This window comes from Neofelis nebulosa, chromosome 5 (assembly GCF_028018385.1).
Source record: "Neofelis nebulosa isolate mNeoNeb1 chromosome 5, mNeoNeb1.pri, whole genome shotgun sequence".
Classification (NCBI taxonomy): domain Eukaryota; kingdom Metazoa; phylum Chordata; class Mammalia; order Carnivora; family Felidae; genus Neofelis; species Neofelis nebulosa.
Window position 1 is genome coordinate 130517333 of NC_080786.1, and position 26260 is coordinate 130543592.

Genomic DNA, 26260 nt, shown 5'->3' on the forward strand with positions numbered 1-26260 from the left:
AATAGACATATGAGTAAAATGTAAAAATAGGTTATAAATGGAGAAATATTTGATATTTATTAAAAAATATTGTGAAAATCTTGAAAACTATTTGCTCCAAGATGTTAGAAGGGAAGTAACACACATGCATTTTTGTGTGTGTGCGAAGATAAGCAATAAAGGTCAATGTTTGCATTCACATTTATAAAATGTAGCTCATCATTAACATATTTACAATTGGTTTACTGCTGATATATGTAGCAGAAAATGTAATGTGTTCAGAAAGTAAGACTTAAATGATTTGGAATGAGTGACAGGGAAGTGCAAATAGGAATGCAAAATACATATTGATAACACTTCAGTCACCATGAATTCCCTCTAAACATCTGCTTTTGGCTTTCTGTTCTGAGCATTTGTGTAAGTCTCCAGGTATTACAAAACAGTCTTCTGCTTTCCCTGCATTGCCGTATCTATGATTTTACAGAGGTAATGGACATGAATTAATGTTGACCATGATGTGCAAAGTCCTGTTGTTTCATATATTTCATCTGATATTTAGTTGAGTCAGTTCCTTTTCATTAGGTCTTGGCCAGAAGCACAGGGGCAACAAATGACACTTTGGCCAAATGTTTATGTAGTTTTTGTCCAAAGAATAAGATGAACTTTATCAGAAAATTACAAAGTATTAATGAATCAACCAATTATGCAGGATTATTTATTAACTATAGGTTAATTTAGGTCTTGGCACCATTATGGTCAAAGTCCATGAATTGGTATTCAGAATACTGGACATACTATTCAGATGGTAAAGGAACTGTCTCTTCTAAATTAGGAAAATACAGAAATTAGAAAAATTAGAAAAGTACAGAAGCAACCCCAGAGTCAGGATGCAGGCAAGTAGGCAACAGCTGCTGAAGTCACATGCCATGAGCATCAGATCAGCTCTATCCCTACCTTCTCTGTCACTTGTAAACCTCAAAAATGTCCTCTGGCCTAGTCCTGAATGGAAAGTAAAGTACACAGTTTAAAAAACAAACTTCAAAGTGGTATTTATTTACATTAAAATGTGAATTACCTGTACACACACAAATTTAAGAGGCACAATCTGCTATGCACAAGAACTATATAGTTTTCAGTACATGTGATACACAGTAGCATCTGTTAAGTCAGTGGTTTGAGTGAAAACACAGCACCAAAACATTCCTGATACAAAATAAATTACTCATTCACATATTCTAATCATACAACAGTTAATATTTAAAAAGTTATGCACTTCAAAAAACACTAGCTAGATGTACAACCAAAATGTATTAGGTTTGTTTTATGAAAAATGTTTTCAGATTAGGCATAAATATCCCTTTCAAGAAGCATTTTTGTCTTTTAAATAAATAAACTACATTGATTTCAAGACCATTTATATATAGCCCCCTAAAATATGATCAAAGACAGACATTACTTCGTATTTTTAAAGGTGTAACTATATTAGAGAATATGCTAAACACTGCCCCCAAATTCCAACACTGCCATTCTATTTTTCAGACACAATCAAATTATTTAAATTCCCTTTTTAGTATATGAGATTAGCTGCCCTTTTTTAACAAATTGTTGCCCTAACACATTGTCCTAAACTATCTCATGTATTTGAGAAAGTCAAGGTTTTTTTTTTTTAAAATGTCAAAATTCTTCAGGTTAAAATTGATATTTTATGTGGAGATTTTGACAGATGGAACACTTTTTTCTTAAAGACCTTTGCAAAAAGATCTTTTCCAATTCTAAAATCTATTAAAGATTCATACTGTCTGAGAGAACACTCAAAATATTTTCATAATGCAGTGAAGGATTCATCTTTGGCATTTCTCTGTTAGTTCTAAAATAAAATATGTCAACAAACATTTTTTTCCTACCTACTTGACATTCCGTACACAAACTATTTGATTGAAATTGTGTCTTAACAGCAATCTCATTGCTAACATTATTTTTTTAGATCTGCGAAAAATATTAACATTCAGCTTTTTATTATGAGTAGCTGAATTGTTTTGATGTTGCTGAAATGAGTTTGCTTAGTTCTCTTTTCAGTGATTGGAAATTCAAAAGCCTTTAAATTCAACAACGGATATAAAGCAGACATACTTTACATCAACAAACATGTTGACCAGAGTATAATCTTTGAATATGGTATGAAGCATGCTTGTATTAAGAAAAAAAAATAAATAAGTAAATCTTTAAATATAGGCATCTCAGAAACAGAACTGCTTGCTATATTTTCTTTCTTGGTCCCTGTAGCTTTTCTAAACAGAAACAAACAAAAGCAAAACAAAACTGCTACAAATGCTGATTTGTAGAAATTTTTCCACATTGCCTTCCACATTAGATTGCAACATTACTTCCAATATTCACAATTTTTTTTGCTCTCATCACATACTAACCTTAAGGCTAAAAACAGTCCAAGAGTGACTATTGTAAAATGATAGTGGGAAACAGTAATAAGGATTTTACAAATGATCTTCATTCAAATAATATGGGGTAAAATCTCCATAGAAACTGAATCAAGTAGGATTTGATAGTTCAAATGCAAGCTACAGTGTCCAGGGCTCACTGAAAATAAAGATACAAAAACAAAAACATAAATACTGTAGCTAATTACTACTAATAACCAAGTCTGCAAACATTGTGGATAACGAAAAAGAGATAGTGATGATGGCTTTATTATGACATTAAGACATGTATCAAATCAAATTAATAATTCCTGTTTTCTAACCAGGCAGAATCATGGAAATCCAAGCAAATAATGCATAACAAATGAAGGAACTAGAGTATAAGTTGGTTACTTTTACTGTCTGGTACTGAAACATTTGAATAAATCACGTAAGTTTGAATTTGTGAAAGCAAATTTATTACATACATGTCAGTTACTGAATATTACATACGCAGCTTATATTAATAATACTGCCTATCTCCCAGCCAATGTAAAAATCTGACACCAATACTGTCCTTCAAGTATAGCTCAAACTAATAGTTACATGTGATAACCAAGTCAATCAATTACCAGCTCCTGCTAATACAATTTAGTAAGAACTGGGAATTGTAAAATTGGCACCAGGCAATGTTTACAGAATACAACGTTAAGTGCATATGGTTACCTGCTTCCAGAATCCAAAAAACAAAGCCACCCATGCTCCTTTAAGAGTTTTACCTCAATTCTGTCATCTTAGAAGTATTTGTTGGAATGTGATCTCTCCAAAATCAAATAGGATCAATCTGGTCACATTTCATCCTAAAACAAAATGTTACGTAAAATTTCTGTGTATCTAAATGTTCCCTTTCAGATAAATTTGTGAGATTATTTTACAGATTTTTCTTTATTGGAGGAGGTGGTCTGATAAGGAGGAAGAGATCATGAGGCCATCACAAATAATCATCCCTCTATAATTCAGTTGAAGTTGGTCTTCTGTAAATGCTTATTGGGAATTTCTAAAGCACTGACTTGAAGAGGCCAAGAGCCTCCATCGATCCCTGCTTGGATGGCCACTCCTGTCACCACGGCCAGGTCAGGGTCTACAGAAGTGTTGGGATCCTTTCCAAAGAACTCTTGAATGACTTGGCGGATTCGAGGAATACGAGTAGAGCCCCCAACCAAAACCACCTCATCAATCTCAGTCTTTTCCAGGTGGCCTTCTTTTAGTACTTGCTGAATGGGTACAAGTATTTTCTGGAAGAGATCTTCATTAAGGCTGTCAAAGAGCTTCCGTGATATTTCTGTTTCAAATAACACCTGACTTTCTCCACTTTTCTTTTCAGAAAGGCCAGCTCCAAACACACTGTTCACATGGTGGCCATCAGCGGGGAAAAATCTGTCCTTTGGCAGTTCAGTGTCACTACTCTGAGGTTCCTTCTTGTCTTTTTCCTCCACTGTTAGTAATACTGACAACTGAGCAGACTGATGAAGAGTCAGGTTTAATTTGACCATTTCCACAGCTTGTCTTAATCGGTGAATTTCTTCTTTCCTAGAGGGTCGAAAGCCGTATGTTTGATAGATCTGTTTATATAAGTACTGAAGCAATCTTTGGTTGAAGTCCTGTCCTCCAAGTTTATTGTTTCCTAAGTTAGAAATAAAAAAGTTCATATTACATTTATCCATTTGTATGTGTATATGCATATACATGTCTGTAGTATGTATGGAAATGATATTCTAGACATACATCTCTTGCTTAATGTACTTAACTATTAAGATTTTATTCATACAAAAACTGATTAAAAATAATTGGGTTAAAAAGATTTTAACTAAAATGTGTTCTATTTAAAAACAGTGCATATCTGGTTAAAATTCTTATTTTTCTTAGTTTTAATTTTTTAAATATAATTTATTTTCAAGTTAGCTAACATATGTACACAGTGTGCTCTTGGCTGCGGGAATAGATTCCCATGATTCATCGCTTACATACAACGCCCAGTGCTCATCCCATCAAGTCCATCCTCAATGCCCATCACCCATTTTCCCCTCTCCCCTGGCCACCCCAACAACCTTCAGTTTGTTCTCTGTATTTAAGAGTCTCTTATGGTTTGCCTCCCTCTCTGTCTGAAAGTATTTTTTTCCCCTTCCCTTCCCCCATGGTTAAAATTTTTAAATGATAGAAAAGGAAATATTTCTTAATGATATCAAATAATTTTTCAGAAGATAAAGATTGACAACAGATTAGCTTTTAATTGCAATTTAAAAACACTGACTGTCATTATTCTCAAAAGAAGAAAGTCCTTATAATTAAAAAGTAGGAGTAGACATTTTATCTTTTTATAACATGTTTGCTTGCTTAAGAGCTGAAATTAAAAGAAAAAAAGATGTAAAGGGAAAAGATTAATGTAGTACAAACCCCTGGCACTGAACTTGGTTCTAAAGAATCCAGTTAGGAAAAAGAAAAATGCAGGAGTTAGACAACCTATAACTGACAACTTCTCTTTCAAAACAGGCTCAATTCCTTCAATTAAAACAAAACCTTTAAAGAAAGATTTAGAATGCAAAATCCTCTTATTTCTTAGAGAATACTATTAATAGTATTAGATTTTCTAAAGACATCTATTTCGTAAAATATATTATCAAATGAAATAGACTGATCACTCCTCATTTTAAAGGGTATTTATGGCTTTCTGTCCCCCTCACCACAGCCATCAAGTCCTACTTACTGGCTCAGTGAACTACAACTGGCAGTATATTTATCTACCATGTAGGATGCCCAGTCAGTTTTTTTAGACTTTACTTTTTGCTGTAAAAATACACAAATGGTGGTTATAAAATTACATACATAGATTACCAAAATGAAGTCAAAGTACACTGAAAAAAAATCTTAAATAAACATTTAACACATTAGGTGTGCTAAGGAAAGCATTGTGTGATCCTCTTTTAGTCTCCCTGTATTTTTCTTACCAGACATTGCTCGGGTTAGAAACATTCCTCCTTGTTTATTTAGCAACGACACATCTAGAGTTCCTCCGCCCAAATCTATCACCAAGACGTGGAAGACATCAGCCTTGTGGAGGCCATAGGCCATAGCTGCCGCCGTGGGTTCATTTATTACCCTCAAGATCTTCAGTCCTGTAAGATTGGTTGGAAGGAAGAACAATTCATCGGAGGACACCATTATCAAAATTTCTTCCCACTCAACCTCACACGATGTTCGTGTGTTTTCTAAAGCATGAACCCCAATGAGTAACAATGGCTTTTAAGGTAAAAAAAAAAGAAAAGCCCAGATTCAGTGGAATGTATCATTCTAGTCTTTATTAATTAATATTTAATTAAAAAAAACTCTTAGCTTCTTCTAATTTTCATTATTTTACTTGGGAATACATAAGCAATAAAAGCTTAATCATTACGTGCTATAATAAATTGCTGTGGAAATGAAAGCCTGGAGCCTATTTCAAATTCTGTGTCTCCCTTTCTCTGCCCCTCCCCCACTTGCACTGTCTCTGTCTCTCTCTCAAAAATAAATAAAACATCATATATATGTATATATGATATATATATCATATATACATACATATGACTTTGACAGGGGCTCCTGGGTGGCTCAGTTGGTTAAGCATCTGACGCTTGATTCCGGCTCAGATCATGATCTCAGTTTGTGGGATCGAGCCCCGTGTTGGGCTCTGAGCTTGGGATTCTCTCTCACTCCCTTTCTCTCTGCCCTTCCCCTACTTGCCCTTTGTCTCTCTCAAAATAAAGGAACTTAAAAAAAAGACTCTGATAAAAACAAGCAGATAAATAGATAAAAATTAGATGAAATATTTCAATAGACACAATGACTCAAAAAGTAGACTTAAAATTTAGGACCCTCAAAAAAAAATTTAGGACCCTCAAATGCAAATCTGAAATATACAGCAATCTGATCTTGAAGATAATGTTAAACATTACAGTGAACAGTGAAAGTTCAGATTTCTTTGTGCAAATTTCTTGCTTTACCCTAAGTGCCACACTTAATGAGTGGTTTAGAAAGCAATATGCTATTATGCATCAGGAACCATAAAAAACTATTCAAACTCTGAAGAATTTATTTAAAAACCTTAACACCATTTCCTTTAGCTCTCTGACTTCATCACTCACTCTGCTCTGGCCACACTACCTACTTCTCATCTTCACATGTGCCAGCAAATTCCCATTTTATGGCTGCTAAATGACTGTTTTCTCTCCTGCAACAGACTTCCTCTGTATATCTGCTTGCCTAACAACCTTACCTCCTTCAAATCTGCTTACATGTCACCTTCTCAAGGAGGCCTACTTGGCCACTGTAAAACCCAAGTCCCCCACTTCCTGACCGCCCCCAGCAATCCTCGTCTTCTGCTGTTCTGTCTTCCATAGCACATTTCTTTCTGATACACATTTATCAGGGCTCTGCACCAGGGGCAATTCTGGCCCTCAGGGAACACTGGGCAATGCCAGAAGACAGATGACTGTCACGTCCTGGAGAGGCTGGTGCTGCTGGCATCTAGTGAGCAGAGGCTAGGGATGCTACTAACTCTCCTATAATGCATGGGGCAGTTCCCCACAAGAGAATTATCTAGGCCCAAATATCTAGGCCCAAATATGCTAGGGGTGAGAAACCCCATAATATACTTATCTTTAATACAGACTTTCTGTTTCTCTCCAATAGAATAGAAGCTCCGTGGAAACAGGGATTTATGTTTTGTTTGCCAAGGCACCCAATATTTGCTGAATGGTTTTAAATGAGTTCTCTTCTACCTCAGATTTTTTTTTTAAAAAAAATATTACACTCATCTTAACATTAAAGAAAATTTATAAAAAAAATTCCTCACTGCTATCATGAACCCATGTCCTCAGTCTTTGTCACAGGACTATCTTATTGGCCGTCGTCATAGTATGTTGCATTTTACATTGCGCTATAGAATTTTTTTAATTTTTATCTTTAAATGTATATCAAAATCCATCTAATTTACCTACTTTGGGTTTATTTACATGCCTAGATAATTAGGTGGTTTGCAAAGTGATATACCTTACTACAGAAGATTTTCAAAATAAGAACATTTTGAGAAAAAATACAACACAGGCAAGGGTGGTATTACCTGCAAGGTTAGCAGCTTCAATTGTTGAATTTCTCTGTTTTAGATCAAATTCTGCTGGTACAGAAATAACTGCATTAGCAACTGGCATTCCGAGATACTCCTCTGCCATTTCCTTTAACTTCAACAGTAGTCTAGAGCCAACATATTCTGGGGAAACGGTGATGGTCTCATTACTTGTCACCGAAAACTCAACCATTCCATTTTTGTTTAAAACCTATGAATAGGATTAGTAAAAAACAAACAAAACAAAAAGGACAGAAAGAAATGTAAAACTGTGTGTGTACACATCCACACACATATACTTAAACACATACATACATACACACTGGACTTATTCAATAAAAATTTAACTTCATAAGGTCATAAAATTTTTTGTAATCTTGTCATTTACCAAGATGAGAAGTTATTAAAAGTTATACTTCAAAATATATAAAGCGAATCAACACCATAGCTTTCAATAACAGCAGAATAACCAAATTCATCACCAAGCATATAAATGGAACACAGAAGATCTTCAATATATATTTGTTAAACGAATAAAAGAAAAAAGATGAAATATAAGGAATAAAAGTTGCTGGATCATGTATTTGATTCAGGATCTTCTTTTAAGTAACTTGTTTCCAAAAATAATTGATAACTGAACAAATGTTCTGGTACATATTAACACGAATCATTTTAGTAGTTCATTATGTTCTTATCCAAGAATCAAGTATCATTTACATTCGTATTTCCATGAAAACATGTATCATGTATTAGCTGCTTATCCCTGCTAATGTGGTTGTATATTTAAAAAACTAGATGAGGGGCGCCTGGGTGGCTCAGTCGGTTAAGCGGCCGACTTCGGCTCAGGTCACGATCTCGCGGTCCGTGAGTTCGAGCCCCGCGTCGGGCTCTGTGCTGACAGCTCAGAGCCTGGAGCCTGCTTCAGATTCTGTGTGTCCCTCTCTCTCTGCCCCTCCCCTGTTCATGCTCTGTCTCTCTCTGTCTCAAAAATAAATAAACGTTAAAAAAAAAAATTAAAAAAAAAAAAAACAAAAAAACAAAAAAACAAAAAAACCTAGATGAGGGGCACCTGGGTGGCCCAGTCATTTAAGCATCTGACTTCTGATTTTGGCTCAGGTCAAGATCTCACGGTTTGTGGGGGATTAAGCTTCTAGTCTGGTTCTTCACTGACAGTGTGGAGCCTGCTTGGGATTCTCTCTCTCCCTCTCCCCTGCTTGTGCATGCATGCTCTCTCTCTCTCAAAATACATAAACTTTAAAAAATAAATTAAATAAAAATAAACAAATAGATTAATTCTAAAACATACTATTCCACTTTCACCAACAGACTATATTAATATCAATAGTAAAGACAATTAGTCTCTTCTAAGAAATTATAAGAACTTTACTCTCATTGCTCTAGACTGTATAATAGGTTTCAATGAAGAAAACTTGACCATCCACAGACCTATCTGGGAAAAACAAAAACAAGCTACGATTAAAACAGACGTATCTGGGAAAAGCAAAAACAAGACACGATTAAAATAAGATTCAAAGACACCATACCCTCAGAGCCCAGGTGAAACAAACAACAAAAAAAATCAAAACACTTAGAAGCTTAACAACAACAACAAAAACTGCAAATAACTCCGTGTTGGAAAACAGTACAGAAGTTCCTCAAAAAACTGAAGCTAGGACTACCGTATGATGTAGCAACTCCACTTCTGGGAATATACCCTTGTGTAGCTACCTGCACCCCCACGTTCACAGCAGCATTTACTTACAATAGCCACGCCACGAATACAAACTCAGTGTCTATCAACAGATAAATGGATAATGTTGATATACACACATAATGAAATATTATTCAGCCATGAAAAAGAAAATCCTTCTGTCTGTGACAACATGAATGGACCCTGAGAGTATTACACTAAGTGTCAATAAGTCAGAGAAAGACAAACACTATATGATCTCTCATGTGTAGAATCTAAAACAACAACCAAACTCAGATAAGCTGGTTTGTCGGCTGGTTTGCCAGCGGCAGGGGATGGGAGCATGGGCAAAATGGATGAAGACAGTCAAAACAAAAGGTACAAACTTCCAGTCATAAGGTAAACAAGTACTGGGAACATAATGTTCAACATGATAACCAGAGTTAATACCACTGTGTGGTATATATGAAAGCTGTTGAGAGAATAAATTCTAAGAGCTCTCACAACAAAGGAAAAATTTTTATTTCTTCTTCTGTATCTATATGAGATGATGGATGTTAACTTATTGTGCTAACCATTTCACAACGTATTTAAGTCAAATCATTATGTTGTACACCATAAACTTATACAGGGCTGCATGTCAGTTATACCCTAAAAGTTAGGGAAAAAATAACTTGCATCAATACGTAATACACTCAAAATCATAATTTTGAGGACATGTATAGCTTTATATAATTTAAGCACTGCTTATGAAAGATTTATAAATTAATAAAAGATTCTAAGAATAAAGCTAAAAAAGAACAAAGAAATAAATATAAGAAATACATGGGGTAAATTTATGTTCTCCTTTGTATATGCATAAAAAATCTGAGAATTTTATTCAATAAACAGCACTGATACAGCTATTAATTTTAAAACCTATTCGTTTAGAATTCCACTTCATAATTACCAAAAAAAAAAGAAAAAAAAAACCCTCTATGGAAAGAACATTTAAATATTTAAAAGACATGGGCTGGGGGTATGGATAAAATAAGCGATGGGGATTAAAGAGCACACTTACCATAATGAAAAAAAGAATTAAAATATTTAAAAGAAAAAACATCAAAACACAACCTTACAAACGCTCAAGTAAAAGTATTAGAAAAAAATTCAAATGGATAGGATGGAAAAGGGCATTGTAAGTCTGTAAGAGTCTATAAGCATTTTTTTTTTTAATTTCAAGATGATTTGCCACATGAAAATTTAACATTTTTAAAAAAAAATTTTTCAATGTTTATTTATTTTTGAGAGACAGAGAGAGACAGAGCATGAGCAGGGAAGGGGCAGAGAGACAGGGAGACACAGAATTCAAAGCAGGCTCCAGGCTCTGAGCTGTCAGCACAGAGCCTGACGCGGGGCTTGAACCCATAAACTGTGAGATCAGACGCTTAACCAACTGAGCCACTCAGGTGTCCTGAAAATTTAACATTCTTGAAAGCTCAAAAGCAAAATTATATAGCATCAGTTAAATAAAAAGAACGTTAGAAACAAACAAACAAAAAAAAACACTGAAAACATATCACAAAGGTATTTTATAGTCATAAAAAAAGATACACCCCAAAATAGGATTCCTAAAGAAAATAAAAATGCCAATGAACATATTAAAAAAAAAAAAATCTGACCTCACTAAAAATCAAAGGAATGAAAAATTAATATAAGATACCATTTTCACTTATTTATTGGCAAAGATTAAAAAATAGTAACTAGGGAAGACATAAGCATTCTAAAAAAGATAGTTAAGACACACAACCTTTCAGCGCACAATTTGACAATATCAATCAAAGTACTCAGAGAACTCAAATTCTCCTACTTCTACAATTCCAGTTTAGGAAATGATCAAGAAGAACACAAAGATATATGTACAAGGCTACTCAAAGAAGTTACAACATAAGCGGAAAACCAGGGAAAAAATAAAATGTGCACTTATGGAGAATGGACAAATATAGGAATAGCCGTTCCAAGTGTCCATGAAAACAATGTGACCCTATTATCCAACTGTCCGTGTCACATTGTTGAGTTTCAAACAAGTCATAAAACAGCAATGCCTAGTATGATCTCTCTCTCTCTTTTTTTTTAAGTCCACAAATGTGTATAACCTAACACACACAAAGCATCTGTCCATCTATCTGGCTATCTGGCCATTGATCCATAGTACATGGGGGCTTCAGCTTTCTTGCTACAATGAAACAAAGAGCTAAGCAGACAGTCTAAGGATGGCAGAGCAAGGATGCAGCTAAGGCTCTGAGTCCATGATAGCACTGCGGAGCCAACGAATCAACTCATTCTGGAATTGCTGTAGGTCTGCTCGTTGTAACATGCCTTCCACGCAGATTAAGGCGAAACAGAATGTTGTGTAAGGCATCACTTGCAACAATATACGCTGAACTAAAATTAAAATAGATTTTAGCCTAATCACTTACCTTAAACGGGTATCTGCCAATCTCAGCCTCCAGCTCTTCTGGGGTAAATATCTTGCCTATGAATCTTTTCGCATCATATATTGTGTTCTGAGGATTGGAATCTGCGAGCTCTAAGCTTTCATAACCCACATACACATCATCGTCAGTAAAGGACACCATGCTGGGTATACTGATATGCCCATTTTCATCTGGAATGACCTTTACTTTTCCTGTGCCAGGAAAAAACACCCCAACCGAACAGTAGGTGGTGCCAAGGTCAATGCCAATCACTTTAGGAGTAGGCAATGGTAAATACTGTTGTGCCAAATAGCCAGCCAACAGGAGAGTCAAAACAGCTGATCCTGAAATACAGGCAAATTAAAAGATAGGTCTTAGTAAACTAGTATGATACGCTAAATTACTATAGCAAACTCCCTTTAATATCACTCTTTGAGATAAGACTAATAATCCACACTCTCAAAATATTTTCTTTTATAGTACTAATGGTAACAATTCTCTCAGGCATCAAGTTTTTCATAATGCAAAGTGATCATAACACAATTAAAATGAAGGAACAACAACAACAAAAAACTCCTCTAGTTGTAGGTCTGTGTACTTCACCTTGGTGAATGAGAAGTAAAAACTTTTAATTGTGCTGATGCTGACAGAAAACCCATTTATCTCTAGCAAAAGCTAGATAAATGTTAAATATAGATGTATTTCAAATTCTTGATCATTTGGTATTTAGATCTTATAGCTTTCTACACAGCTTTAATTATCATTATTAAAAAGAAATTTCATTATTAAAATTTCCACAGCAAACACTTTGTTATTATCGTAGGGCTAAAACTCTACCCCTTCATCTCCTTTCTCTTTCCAAAAGAATGAACGGGATAAATTGGTAAAATGATTTTGGAACTTGTTTAAATATTAAACTGTCACTTTACAAAAGAACACAGTTAACTTCTTGTATTTAAACAGAAATTAAGGAATACTTCTTGGAGTTAATATGTAGGGAAAGAGAACCATAAATGTGGAACCCTGAAGGCAACATAAAGCGCCTTGAAGGCAGGTTTTGTTCACTGTTGTATCCCCTCCACCAGGAATGGCTCCTAGCAAATAGCAGAGGCTCAACTAATATTAATTGATAAAAAAAAAAAAAAAAAAAAAAAAACCAAAACACACAAATATGAACAAACGCCATGTAGATTGTTAACATAAGTGATGAATTAAGATGCCACTTTGAAATTACAATTAATCTGTTATTTGTTTTCAGGAGAGAATATCCATACGTGTTACATACGACCCCAAACGTCAATCGGTAGGAGTCTGTTTCACTAACTGTACGCTCATCTTCAACACATAATTCAAAAAAAAAAAAAGGACATCAAGGGCCAACCCCACTTTCCACTTGCTCCTACGTGGGAAACTTCAGAAACATTTCATCGTTTTCCCATTCGGGGAGTATTAATTGATAAACTAGATGGGTGGAAAGAGCATCAGACCACACATCCAAGAGGCCTGACCTCTCAAGATGCAGCAGCATCCCAGGACTCTGCAGCTCAGGCTGCTGGTGCTGCTCCTCCCCCTTCCTCTACAAAGAGGTCTTGGGGATGCACGTTCTTGCGGCCTCTCGAAGGCCTCAATTCAACTAATGACTCAAAATCGACGTTATTTTGAAAAGAACTGTTCCTGAGGCCCGATGTCCTTGGGATGTACGCAGAGGGTCGCCGCCGGCCCTGCATGGCCTACTCTGGCCCAGGCCATTCTAGACGCGACCCCCAATTCGGCAACCCAAGAGCCAAAAACCGACTCTAAGTCATCTTTTCGAAGCCCTTCCCACTGCGCCAATTGGATCCAGGAGGTGACAACCACCCCCGCCTATCCCCGCCTCCCCAAACCGCTCGAGTGCCCGCAACAGCCACAGGGAACCCCTGGTCACTGACCTAAGATCGTCATCTCTCCGGCCATCACAGTCCCGCCGAAGAGGCTTGGGATGACTGTACCAGACGTGAGGTGACGCCCCCACGCCGCCCCGCAGCCCCAAGGCCTACTGGGTAATGTAGTTCTTTTTCTCCGACGCAGTCGGAGAAGCTACGTATCTGACCAGAGAAGGGACTTCATTTACCGTCAGGTCGCAGGACTGAGAACTTCCATTCAATAGCTGCCAGTGACGTCTAAGCCGCCCTCCTACGCCGGGGCTACGGAACCAATGAGGCTGAGGTGGAGGAGAGCCAAGAAGAGGGACTGGAATATATAATCAAACCTGAAGCGACTGGAGCCAAGTAGAGGTAAAAACAAACGATTTCTTTAGCGTCGCCCTGCCGCTTTGCATTATGGGAAGTGTAGTTCCGGCCTGCCCCTCTTCGCTGGAGGGAGAGTGAGGACAGTTAGGTTATTGTTTCGTTTGGCCCTGTTCCTAACCAGGCCCGGGTTCGAGCCTTTGCTTTTTCGTTCTTCCTGCCTTTCAAAGAGTGCTCCTTTGCCTAGATCTAGATTCTGCATGGGGATCCTTCAAGTGCCCCTCACCCCTCCAGCCTTCCTACAACAGCCCCTATAGCAGTGTGGGCACAGAGGCAGGCTGATGGGGCATCGCTGAAACTCCCAATAAAGCTCCTCAGCCCTCTACTTTTGTTTTGGGATAAAAGTATTCAAGCAGTCTTCAGTGAATGTGATTTATTCAAATGAGCAAGGAAGCATTTTGTCTTGCTAACACCGAAGTGGACTATTACTAACGAAAACAGAACACTTGAGCTTTCTCTTGAATTAAGTCACAATTGGTAGGAATTGCTTTCATGGACAAGTCCTGTAACATATAATGGCCATTTAGGACACTTGTGAAGTGTTTTCTCAGGTCCGTGTCTATAATATACAACCCCCCCCCCCCCTTTTTTTTCTTCTTTTCTTCTTGGTTACTGGGTAGTACTTAATGGCTCTTCTTGAGAGTGTTTTGTCTTTTATTGCTGTTATTAAAGGGCACCAGAACTATGATCCTGGAGAATTGAAATGTTTCCTCACCTTAGATGTAAATCAAGTTGATATCCCTGTTGATAACAAGTCTACCTGCTGGAGTAATACACCACCACTGGCTTTCTAGCTGCTTAAAACACATACATGAAAATATTATGGTTATTGAAGGTGAAGGAAGTATAGTTAATGGGGATTTATTATAATCTCTCCACTTTCGTGCATTGAAAAAAATATTTCACAATGTAAAGCATAAAAAGTATGTGTATGTCTAGGGAGTACTATTGAGTATAATTTCCTTATGAAGAACACATAATTCACTCAATTCATGGGTATTATTAAGTATAATGATCATATTAACAAACATTTATTGACCATAGTGGTAACCACTGGTAACAACAGAAGGAGAGACAGAAGGTAAACACATACATGTAAATGATTATGGTATATGCTGTGAAAATAAAGGAAACCTCATCTAAAATGGAGCCCAGAAGTCTTGAATGGGGAATTCTCTGGGACTACCACTGGTTGTCAGTTGCAGACTCCACCAGAAGGAATCATACTTTGCATGCTTAGCAGGAAGAAGCTTAATTTACTGCCCCAGCAGGAGGAAGTAAACTTTTCTCCTTGACCAGCAATAGCGATAGCCAATGAGAAGTTCAAACTCTCACTCAACTCCAACAGACTTTTGTTTAAGAAAGAGCTTCACAATTTCATCCTTTCCTCCATAAAAGCAAGCCACTGGACTTTGTGCTCTGGACTTGCCTGTGGTTCACTATAGTTTGCTTGTCCCAAGTTGCATTTCCTCTGCTATTCCTGAATAAACTCACTTTGCTGATAAAATAACTGGCTAGTTTTAGGATTGACAACACCGTATTTGTGGTATGGACAGAGGGCAGAAACAGAACTGAATAAACACTGTAATTTTATCTTGAAGTTGAGAAGACTTAGTGAAAGAGAATATGTCTAAGAAATACTTAGAAGAGTAAAAGGGAGCCAGGAGATGGGTTAATAGGATAATATGAAGCAGTTGGTTGAAGGTGTCCCAGAAAGAGGGAACTGAATTACCAAGAGCATATAAACAGAAAATAATCTCATAGGTTAGATGTTCTGGATCATAAAGCAATAGGTGAATGTCTGAGAGGGAGGACAAGAGATATAAACCAAATCAAGAGGATTAGTCATTTGTGGCAGGCCCTATTATCCCTATTATCCCTGCCACCCACTCCTTCCTCCTTGTTAATAGGATCCTGATATGGTCAAGAAGTAGGTACAGCTCACATGATCTCATCGTGGAATGCTCTTAATATAAGAGAGAAACTGAAATAGAATAAACACTTTCCATTTTTCCATTGCATTACTGCCTTAACAAATTACCACAAATTTATTATTTTACATTTCTGTAGATCAGAATTTTGGTATGGCTCTCACTGGATTAAATCAAAACAGCAGAGGGCTACATTCCTTTCTGGAGATTCTAGGGGGGAATTGTTTCCTGCTAGATAGGAATTGCTGGCAGAATTTATTTCCTTGGCGATTGGAGGATCAAGGTTCTTATTTTCCTGCTACCTGTAAACTTACGCTTATTTCCAGCTTCTAGAGGCCACCCACATTACTTAACCGAGAGACTTTCTACCTCTGTGGCAACAGTAGACTCAGAAGACATCATGTGATTAAATTGGACCCACCTGGACAATCCAAGATAATCTCCCCATCTCGAGCCCTGTAACTTAAAAAAAAATATCTGTAAAGCCTGTTTTGCCTTGCAAAGTAACATAGTCACAGGTTACAAGAATTAGAATGTGAACTTAAGCCAACCACAATTTGCTCTCTGGTCCCCAAAGATTTGTATCCATCCACATGCAAAGTCTCATCCTACTACAGCATCAACTCAAAGTCCAAGAAACTCTTCTAAACATCATCATCTCAAAAGTTCTAAATATCATTACCTAAATCATCTAAAGTGGATGGTAGCTGTGGTCACTTATTCCTTCTTGTCTGCTTATAATCAGAGGCACAATGAAATACTTAGATAAGAATGTTGGTTATACTAATGTTAAATAGAACTGCAAACCCCAGAGTTGGGAAATAAGGATGAGGGCAGGGATATGGAAAGAAATGTGGATATACCGTTTTCTTCATTTTTCTTAGCAGGGAGTTCATAGATATTTGGAATGGAGAATTTAAGAAATCAAAGCTTAAATAGATAATTCAAGGTTATGAAGGCAACTTTCTGAATGACTAAAAAATGATAAAATATACAGATAAAAGAATAGGTTATAAAGAAGAATAAGTAGGACAAAATTAAAATATATACTTTTTTCAGTTTTTCCTAGAAAAGTGTCAATACGTGTCATTTAAAGTTAAATTTAAAAAATCTATGTACCAAAACATATGAAAAAAGGAAGCAATAAACCGAAAAAATTTACCAGATAACAGATTTAGGATCAATTGTTATTGTATGCATAAATATAAATAGGGTGGACTAAAAACTGCCAGATTGTCTTTTTTTATTCACAGTCGTAAGTATTTATTAGAGACTTTTAAATAGATAACTAAATGAAGTTCATAGCTGGAAAATATCCTAGAGGGCATCTGGATCCACCCCTTTATTTATAGAGAGAAAAATAGAGGCCAAGAGAAGTCAAGAAAATTATGATCTCAATTAGTGTTCATTCTCTTAATAAATTATACTTCACCTTCAATTTGGTGATTAGAGGTAATCTTTAACAATAGTAGCTGAAGTGAAAAATTGTCTAATTATATATCCCGATATTTCTCATTATTATTTCAGAAATGTGCTCCATTAGGAAAATCACTGCCAAATAATAAAAATCTTACCATATATCAATCAATTCAGGGGACAAATTGTCCTTGTTGTTGTTTAATTCACACTTATTTCTCTTCCCTCATCTGTATACGAAAAGTTCATTGAATGGAAAATTGATCCAGTTCTCTGCACATTCATTAAAAGAATAAGTGTATTGAAATTCCAATTTAGTTTGAGTTACATTGCTAGATTCTATGAAGCACTATAATATTTGAACATAAAAGATTACTACTATGTTAAAATTATGCCATAATAGGACAGATCTCATGTATTGAGCCAGAGTATTTATACATTTTTTCCTTCTGCTAGACTGTTATGGTTCCATATATTTCTGTTTTCGGGGGATTGAAAATTTATTGCATGAAGATTTTTCATGTAAAGGTATTGGTAGGAAATAAATTTGATTTGTAACTAAAAAGCTGATACTAATGTTTTTGTTTTTTCACAGAATCTCATTATACCTCCAAACTTTCAAAAGATGAATATGTTTGCCTTTTATTTTGAAAATAGCTTATATTTTCATTATTGTCTGTAAGTTTAAATTAATTTAAGTGGAAATGTATATCACATATGTTTACAATAAGAAATGTATGATCAGGGGCGCCTGGGTGGCGCAGTCGGTTAAGCGTCCGACTTCAGCCAGGTCACGATCTCGCGGTCCGTGAGTTCGAGCCCCGCGTCAGGCTCTGGGCTGATGGCTCGGAGCCTGGAGCCTGTTTCCGATTCTGTGTCTCCCTCTCTCTCTGCCCCTCCCCCGTTCATGCTCTGTCTCTCTCTGTCCCAAAAATAAATAAAAAATGTTAAAAAAAAAAAAAAAAAAAAAAAAAAAAAAAGAAATGTATGATCAAAGATATATCCCAAACAACAAACCAGCACCAAGCTTAGAATTATTACCAGTACAGTTGAAAATGAGATAAGAATACTCATTTACAACTATTATATAAGAGTACTTTGGAAGTAACAGTCTCTGCAAAAAATAAATAGAAAGTATAAATTCGAGAAAAATAGGCAAATCTATCATCATTTTCTAATTATATGATTATTGTATTAGTTCAGGCTACTATAGCAAAATAACATAAGCTAGATAGCTCATAGACAACAGAAATGTAATTCTCATAGTTCTGGAGGCTGTGAAGTCAGTTCATTATTATATTGGGGATTAGGTTTAACATAGATTTAGGGGGTAAGAAGGAATGATTGCCTTAAAGATGTTGTTCCATTGCCATTGTCTTCTATTGTTTCTTTTGGAAAGTCAGTCATAAATCTCATTCTTACTTTCTGAAGGTAATCAAATCTGAAATCTTCTTGTCTTGTCTCTGCCTGATTAAAAAGTTTTTCTATTTGTTTTTGAGCATTTTACCTATGTTTTGCCATGTATAGTTCCTTTGTATTTATCCTTTTTGGGGTTGACTGAGATTCCTGGATCTCTGATTGATGCCTCTCATAAGGCTTGGAAAAATTCTCATCCATATCTCTTTAAATATTGTTTCTGTCCCTTTTCTCTTCATCTGAGATTCCAGTTACACATACATTAGCTCATGTCTTGTATTAACTTTTTCTCCTATATTCATTTATACTCAGTTCTTTCTGTTCTTTCTATTTTTTCTCTCTGTGCTTCAGTTTGAATATTTTTCTGTTTTTCTGTTTACTAATAGTGTCTTTACTGTGTCGAATCTAGTATTAAACTATTCCATGAATTCTTAAATTCATATATGTATTTTTTTTTATTCTAGAATGTTTCATTGGTTTTTACATTGATTCTAATTATATGTTGAAAATATCAATCTTTTATTCTTTACATAATTTACTTTATTTAAAACTATTGTAATCTTGTTATTTACTTTAAAGCTCTTGTCTGTTTATTCTGATGACATTCATGGAAGGGACATGGTCTCCTTATATCATCTGATTTTCCCCCATTTCAATTACATTTTCCTGCTTCTTCCAGTGTCTCATATTTACTTTTGCATGCCAAAGAACCATGAAGAGAGAGGTTGATGTTATTTCCCTCAGCATTTGCCCTTTTCTTTGTTACACACATGGGCTGAGGGCAGATCATCTCAGTTCACAAGGGAATTTAGCTTGGTGGGCACTTAATTGTAACTTAAGATAAATTTAGTACTTCTATGGTTTCATATATTTCAAGTAGAGAAATTTTCTGTGTTTTTGTGGACCCCACCCTCTAAAGGGGCTTTGTCTCCTCAGCTGTGCAAAAAAGCAGGAATTTTTGCACCACCCCAACACTCACATTTGGGCTCCTTTAGATTCTATTGCCGATGACCACCCAAAACTCTGCTGATTTCTCTTTCTGTAGCAAGTTTTTTTTCTTAATTTAAATCAAGCTGGATCTTTAGTATGTACACGGAAGATTTTGCAAATGCTCCCAATGAAGAGAATTGCCACTGGTCTTATCTTGCCCAAGAGGAGCTATTCCATCCCTGGAAACAATTCTTCTAGTCCTCTTTGCTTTCTCACTACTTTCAGGTTTGCCTTTACAAACTTGAGTTACATGCCTTTTTTCTTGCATGCCTTTTTTCTTGTTTATTGAAACAGGGGCTAGAGCTTGCTCCTATGTTCTGCATTCTACTCAGGGGTTTTTATTTATTTTTCTTTATTTATTTTTGAGAGAGAAGGAGAGAGAGAGAGAGGGAGAGAGAGAGAGAGAGAGAATGAGAATGAGAGAGGAGCAGAGAGAGAGGGAGACAGAGAATTCCAAGCAGAATCCCTCTGCTGTCAGCTCAGAGCCTGACTCAGGGCTCAAATTTATGAACTGTGAGATCGTGACCTGAGCTGAAATCAAGGGTCTGATTCTTAACCTACTGAGCCACCAGTCACCCCTATATTAAGGGGTTTTAAGTACATAATTTAACTTGTTTATTAACTTTTTTTATGTTTATTTTTGAGAGAGAGAAAGGGAGAGAGCAAGAGCCAGAAAGGGGTGGAGAGAGAGGGGGACAGAGGATCCAAAGCACCCTCTGTGCTGACAGCAGCAAGCCCAATGTGGGGCTTGAACTCACGAACCTTGCAATCATGGCCTGAGTGGAAGTCAGATGCTCAACCAACTTGAGCCCCATCTTGCTTGTTAACTTTAAGTGATAAGTCATTGCTGGTGTGAATACTGTGATTCACAGTGTTCACGGTATTCACAGGATTGAAAAGAATTTTGAAATCACATTCGGATTCTTGGGGAATGAGAGCCATAATTAATTAACAATGTCTACCATGGGTTTGGATATGGAGGTGTGGCATACATGCTATTCCTATGTCTGATTGCACTATTTATTACTGTGTGCTAAAAGCTTTGGTGGGTGGTGAATGTGCCCAAGACAGAGGAAGATGAAGAAGGAAACAGGCAAGTACAGTGCAGACTATGGTGGAGGTTTCAGGAGACAAGGGGCTTTGTTGTCTTGTTCTTCGTCATATTCCCTGTTCCTAGAACTGTAAGCGCCAAATACATGGTGGCTGCCTAAAATATATTAACTGAATGAATAAATAAAAGAAGTAAATACCGAAAGGATATGAAAGGATATGGGTGAAACCCTTTACTAAGTCTTAGGGATCCAGCTGCTTAAAGACTCTGACTATGTCTAGCACATTTTAATATTTTCAGAGCATGCCATACATGAATATTAGATGCTTTGTGATTGAATGGATGTGTGTTGGAACATGTCATCACATATATTTCTAGTGTTACTAAAATAATTGGATTTATCCATGAACTATTATCTATTCCCAAATTGTGTCAAATGCTATATTCACTGAGGGCGATTTTTACTTAAGCTAATAATGACATGTGAGTTTGTACAAATAGCATGATTATATCTTTAAATTTATTGTGCCAAATACTGCATAAACAGTGTGGTCAACAACCTGACAAAATAATTTTATAGGCTTTTATCTTCTTTAATGAGTATTAGTATATTCTGCCATAAGGCTAGTCATTCAAAGATCACACTACCTTGAACTTGAAGATCAAAACAAATGATTAGACTCATGAAAGATAAACCACTTCTTTCTGGACAATCAATTTTTAATGATGAGTTTGAATTTAAATATGTATTATTTGAGCTGTCTTTAAGGTTTAACAGTCTATGGTTTGCTAAAAAGTTTATTTGAATTATTAATAAAACATAAAATAATAGTAGTTACCTATTTACTGCTATAATAGCTGCTTTGTATGTATTGTAAGCTTTTTTTGCAAGCTTTATTTCTAAAAATGGATTTGTGATAGATTAATAACTTTTTAAAGACAGGAAACAGATTTTGAGAGTTAGCTAAGGGAGAATTTGAAACTAGGTCTGTTTATTAAAGACATTAACAAACAACCTATCTTCTTGTCTTAGTCAACTTGGGCTGTCATAATAACAAAATACCATAGATTAGGTGGCTTAAGCAATAGAAATTTACTTTCTCATATTTCTAGGGACTGTAAACTCCAAGATCAAGGTATCAAGGTAGCAGCTGATTCAGTTTCTGGTGAAAGTTCTCTTCCTCGTTTGCAGAGGGTTGCCTTTTCTGTGTGTCTTCACATGGTTTTAAGAGAGAGGGAGAGGGAGTGGGAAGGGAGAGAGATTTCTCTTCTTATAAGGTCATAATCGTTTTATTTTTATTTATTTAAAAATTTTTAAGTTTATTTATTTAAGGGGCACCTGGGCGGCTCAGTCGGTTAAGCATCTGATGCCTGGTTTGATTGAAGTCATGATCTCACAGTACGTGAGTTCGAGCCCCATGTCAGGCACTGCACTGACAGCAGAGGGATTCTGCTTGGGATTCTCTATCTCTCTTTCTCTGCCCCTCACTGGCTCACGCTGTCTCTGACTCTCTCAAAATAAATAAATAAACTTTTTTGAACAAGTGACTGAGCCACCCAGGTGCCCCGGTCATAGTCCTTATAGATTAGGACCCCACCTATATAACATCATTTAATCTTAATCACCTCCTATAGATCATATATATATAGTCACATGGAGCTTAGGGCTTCAATATAATAATTTGGAGGAATGCAGTTCAATCCATAGCAGTTTTTAAACACTATAATATGCAGTTTTGTAATTAGCATTGTTATCATTTTTAAATGAGGATGAAATATTTTAATATTTTGAGTTATTTTTCAGTTATTTTATTTGTCTTCTGGGTGTGATTCATTTTGTGACTTACTATTAATAACTCCATGAGTAACTCATGGCACAGAGTAATGGTAAAATAATAAATGCATTCCACCACCTGAGAAGAATAAATTTATGGTCACACAGACTTGTGTTCTTATAGGATTTTCAATTTTTTTGTCTCCAAAGTATGAGTAAGTTATGCATTGTTTTCAATGCAAATGACACATCCTTTAATTGTTCTTGCTAGCAGCTCTAGAATTCAAAGCGTAAACTCAGCTTCTGGCCCCTAAATTTAATTATGCCTTATGATTTGGCACTTCAAGTGTCTAATCCTCCTTGGCATCTTCATTGTTCCTCAGCCCATCAAAATATTATGTTGTCACAGGACGATCATTAGATTTAAGATATGCTTTTGAGCACATGAAGAAAACTGTCCTGATAGTTAAAAAATTATTTTACATAGCTGGGCCAGTAAGGGAGTTAATATGGAGTCTAGAATATGGCAGCTTTTCAGGTTTCTTTTTTCTTTCAACAAAGAAATCCTTAAGAAACGTGGTCTTTTCAATGTATTTATTTAGTTTTCTATAACACATAGTTTTGGCCTTAAATTTTTACCTAACATAAAGAAGAAACTTGATAGAGTTGCAAAATAAAATACCTTCTAACCTTAACTACAGACAGGCTGGAGACAAAGGAGAGAAGGGAAGGGAAGGGACATTCATAATCCATTGACCCTATTCAAATGGTCTGATTCAAATGTTTTAACAACAATCTGAGATTTTAGCGATAAGTGTTGAAAGGTTTGCCTAAATTTTACCAAATTTGCCATATGAAACACATGAAGATATTCAAACTGGGATGAAATCCACTAATTGAAACAAAATAACATCTGTTGTCTGGTAGAGCAGAAAAATTCTGGTCTAGTTAGTAGAAGACAATTCCAGGGCCAGCTCGGTTGTACTCATTACATACTTCTTATATCTCTTTTATCTCTGCTAAAGAGAGATGGCATTGGAGTACCTTTTTCTTCCAAAATGTGACTGATTTCCTTCTTCCTCTCCTCCCTCCCTTCCATAAATATTTGTTTTATACCTACTGTTTCCTAGACACTCTGCGCACAGTAAGGAACCAGGATGAAAGAATTCCTGAGCTCAGGGAGCTTATAAGAGACCAGACATTTAACACTTAGTTGCTGAAATAGTCATATAATTTTAAGTGTGATAACTGCTTCAAAGAAAAATTTACCTTAGTGGAGAGGAGGCTTTTTAAAAATATTATTTTATGTCTTTATATATACTTAAACTCCCATGTATTGAAGGGAAGCATTCAGAGTCTTTTTTTCCCCTTACTGCAGTGAAAGAAAAATTTAATTGATAATGGGCTAAAATTTCTATGAAGAAAATAACATTTGTAATGCAGTCTAACTTGGGCTTCTTTTAGGCTAACAGAAGGACTCTTATAAATACATTTTAAACAACATTATCTGTCCATTTCCTAAAAATTTTCTTTTGCACTATTCTAGGAGATTTCAGTGCCTTCTACTTTAGGAATTACAAAAGTTGCCAATGAGTTGTTTTATTCATGAAGATGATGAGCTCAGAGGATTAGGTGAAATATACTGTGCCCTAGATTTCTCCTTTTTTTTAATGTGAATTTTTTTCTAGATTTTAGGCCAGCTGAAAGTACTCTCTTTATATAGCTTTTTATAAAAAATCTCAACAATGCAGTAGTATATAAAATTAGAAAGAAAACTTTTCCCCTTCAAACAATCCAACTTTCCCATATGGTGTCTTTCCTTGAAAAAAAAATGTTTTTGCATAGATATGCATAACATAGCTATACATTTTTATTAACAGGAATGTGTTTCTGTGATACAGTTTTGTAATTTGTATATCTTCCTTAACTACACACACACACACACACACACACACACACACAGTGGATATTTTTCCATGCCGTTGTACATAATTCTGTTTTCGCTCGAATAGTTACGTAATTTTCCACTACACTAATGTACTGTAATTTATTTAAACAGTCAGATAATTGGGTAATGTTGGATACTTGTGTTATTTCTAGCTTTTTGCTAGTATAATTCTGCAATGAAATCCTTCTTCGTCCGTTTTTCCTTTTTCTATAATTTTTGTGTACCAGTAATTGAGGTTAAAATTTATACAGATTCAGAATTTTAATAGATATTGCTATTTTGCCATCTAAAAAGCTGTGTACCAAATTATACTCTTGTATATTCATGTGTATTTGCCCCTGTCCCTCCCTGCCTTCTGGCCAGTGCTGCATTTTGTCAATATTTGCTCATTTCATAGGGAAGATTACATTGCCGTTGCTTTATTTTTGCAATTATATGTTTACTGGTGTTGTTAAAAATCTTTGTTAATGTTTATAATTCACTTATACTTATTTTTCATATCCAAACTTATTACTGATTTTACCTATTATTTTGTAGATACTTACTATTAATATTCACATCAAGACTCACAATTATATGCTATAATAGTTTTTCTCAGTATGTCATTTGTTTTATTTTGTTTATACCATCTTTTTGTCATGTTAAAATTTTACATTTTTATATAGGTAAGTCTCTTGTTTGGCTTTTAAAATTGGTATCATGAATTAAAAGAACTTCCCAGATTAAGATTTAAACAATGCTCCCCCACATTTTATTCTTACATACTTATGTTTTTAAATATTCAAATCTTAACATAATTTTTTTATAACATATGTTGCAAGATTGATTTCCAACTTTATTTCTAAATATAAAGGCAATTGTTAAAATAATATTTACCAAATAAACTATTCTTTCCCCACTGGTTTGAAATGTTTCACTTACCATATATAAAATTTCCATATGTGCATGAGTCTTTGGTTGACTGTTGTGTTTCATTAATCTGATTGTCAAGGTGAGTAACATACAGTTTTAGTAACTGAAGCAGTGTCATAAATATTTATATCTGGTTAGACAAATATATGCTTATTATTCTTCATTTTGACAATTTCTTGTCTCTTTACATTGACCTTCTTTTCCACATGGACTTAAGAATCAACTTACTTCCCTTTCCTCTAAAAACATTACAAGGATTTTGATTAAAACTTTAATTTTATGTATTAGTTTGAGAAGAATTGACATCTTTACAACAATGAGATTTCCTATCTAGGAATAAGATATATTTATACATTTAATAAAGATTTCTATGTCCAGTGTTTTAGTTTTCCTCAAATAGTTGTACACATTCTCTGTTAACTTTATTCCAAGGTATTCTGTAGCTTTTGTTGGTATTGTTATGCAATCTTTGTTAGAGTTATATTGCCAATTAAAAACTTTTAAACTGCTGATTTTTGATACATTAGATCATTGAATTTATTTATACTTGATTTGTTTCTGATTTTCTAAGTAATGATCATCTCCAAGTAATGATACTTGGTTTCTGTTGTGGAGTAAGGAAATAGGGAAGGAATTCCCAGCAAATGGGTGGAAGCATTTTTCTTTTCATGTGCACTATGTAGAATGGTGTTATTGGGAATACTGTAAAACCTTGGATTGCAAGTAACTTGTTCTGTGAGTATTCCGCAAGACGGGCAAACATTTCTAATAAATTTTAACTTGATAAAGGAGTGACCTGTTGCAATAGGAGTATGTGACGCTGAATGGCACATGATCACA

The 26260-nt window shown here is 35.4% G+C and overlaps 1 protein-coding gene and 1 long non-coding RNA gene across 4 annotated transcripts in view; one reads left to right on the top strand and one right to left on the bottom strand.

Moving 5' to 3' along the window:
• Positions 1-1002: 1002 nt before the first annotated feature.
• Positions 1003-13740, bottom strand: HSPA13 (heat shock protein family A (Hsp70) member 13). The gene is made up of 5 exons (XM_058731758.1): positions 13626-13740; positions 11701-12041; positions 7549-7762; positions 5399-5566; positions 1003-4077 (listed from the first exon to the last, which is right to left on the bottom strand). Exons 1-5 carry the CDS (start codon positions 13648-13650, stop codon positions 3410-3412), a joined length of 1416 nt encoding a protein of 471 aa, XP_058587741.1. The 5' UTR covers positions 13651-13740; the 3' UTR covers positions 1003-3409.
• LOC131512704 (uncharacterized) overlaps positions 13611-26260 on the top strand; it is a 102786-nt gene continuing 90136 nt past the window's right edge. Inside the window, exon 1 of one of the 3 annotated variants that reach the window (XR_009262255.1) lies at positions 13611-13970. This is a non-coding gene — a long non-coding RNA (uncharacterized LOC131512704). The remainder of the gene's footprint in view (positions 13971-26260) is intronic. The other 2 variants (XR_009262253.1, XR_009262254.1) reach the window with 2 other exon arrangements.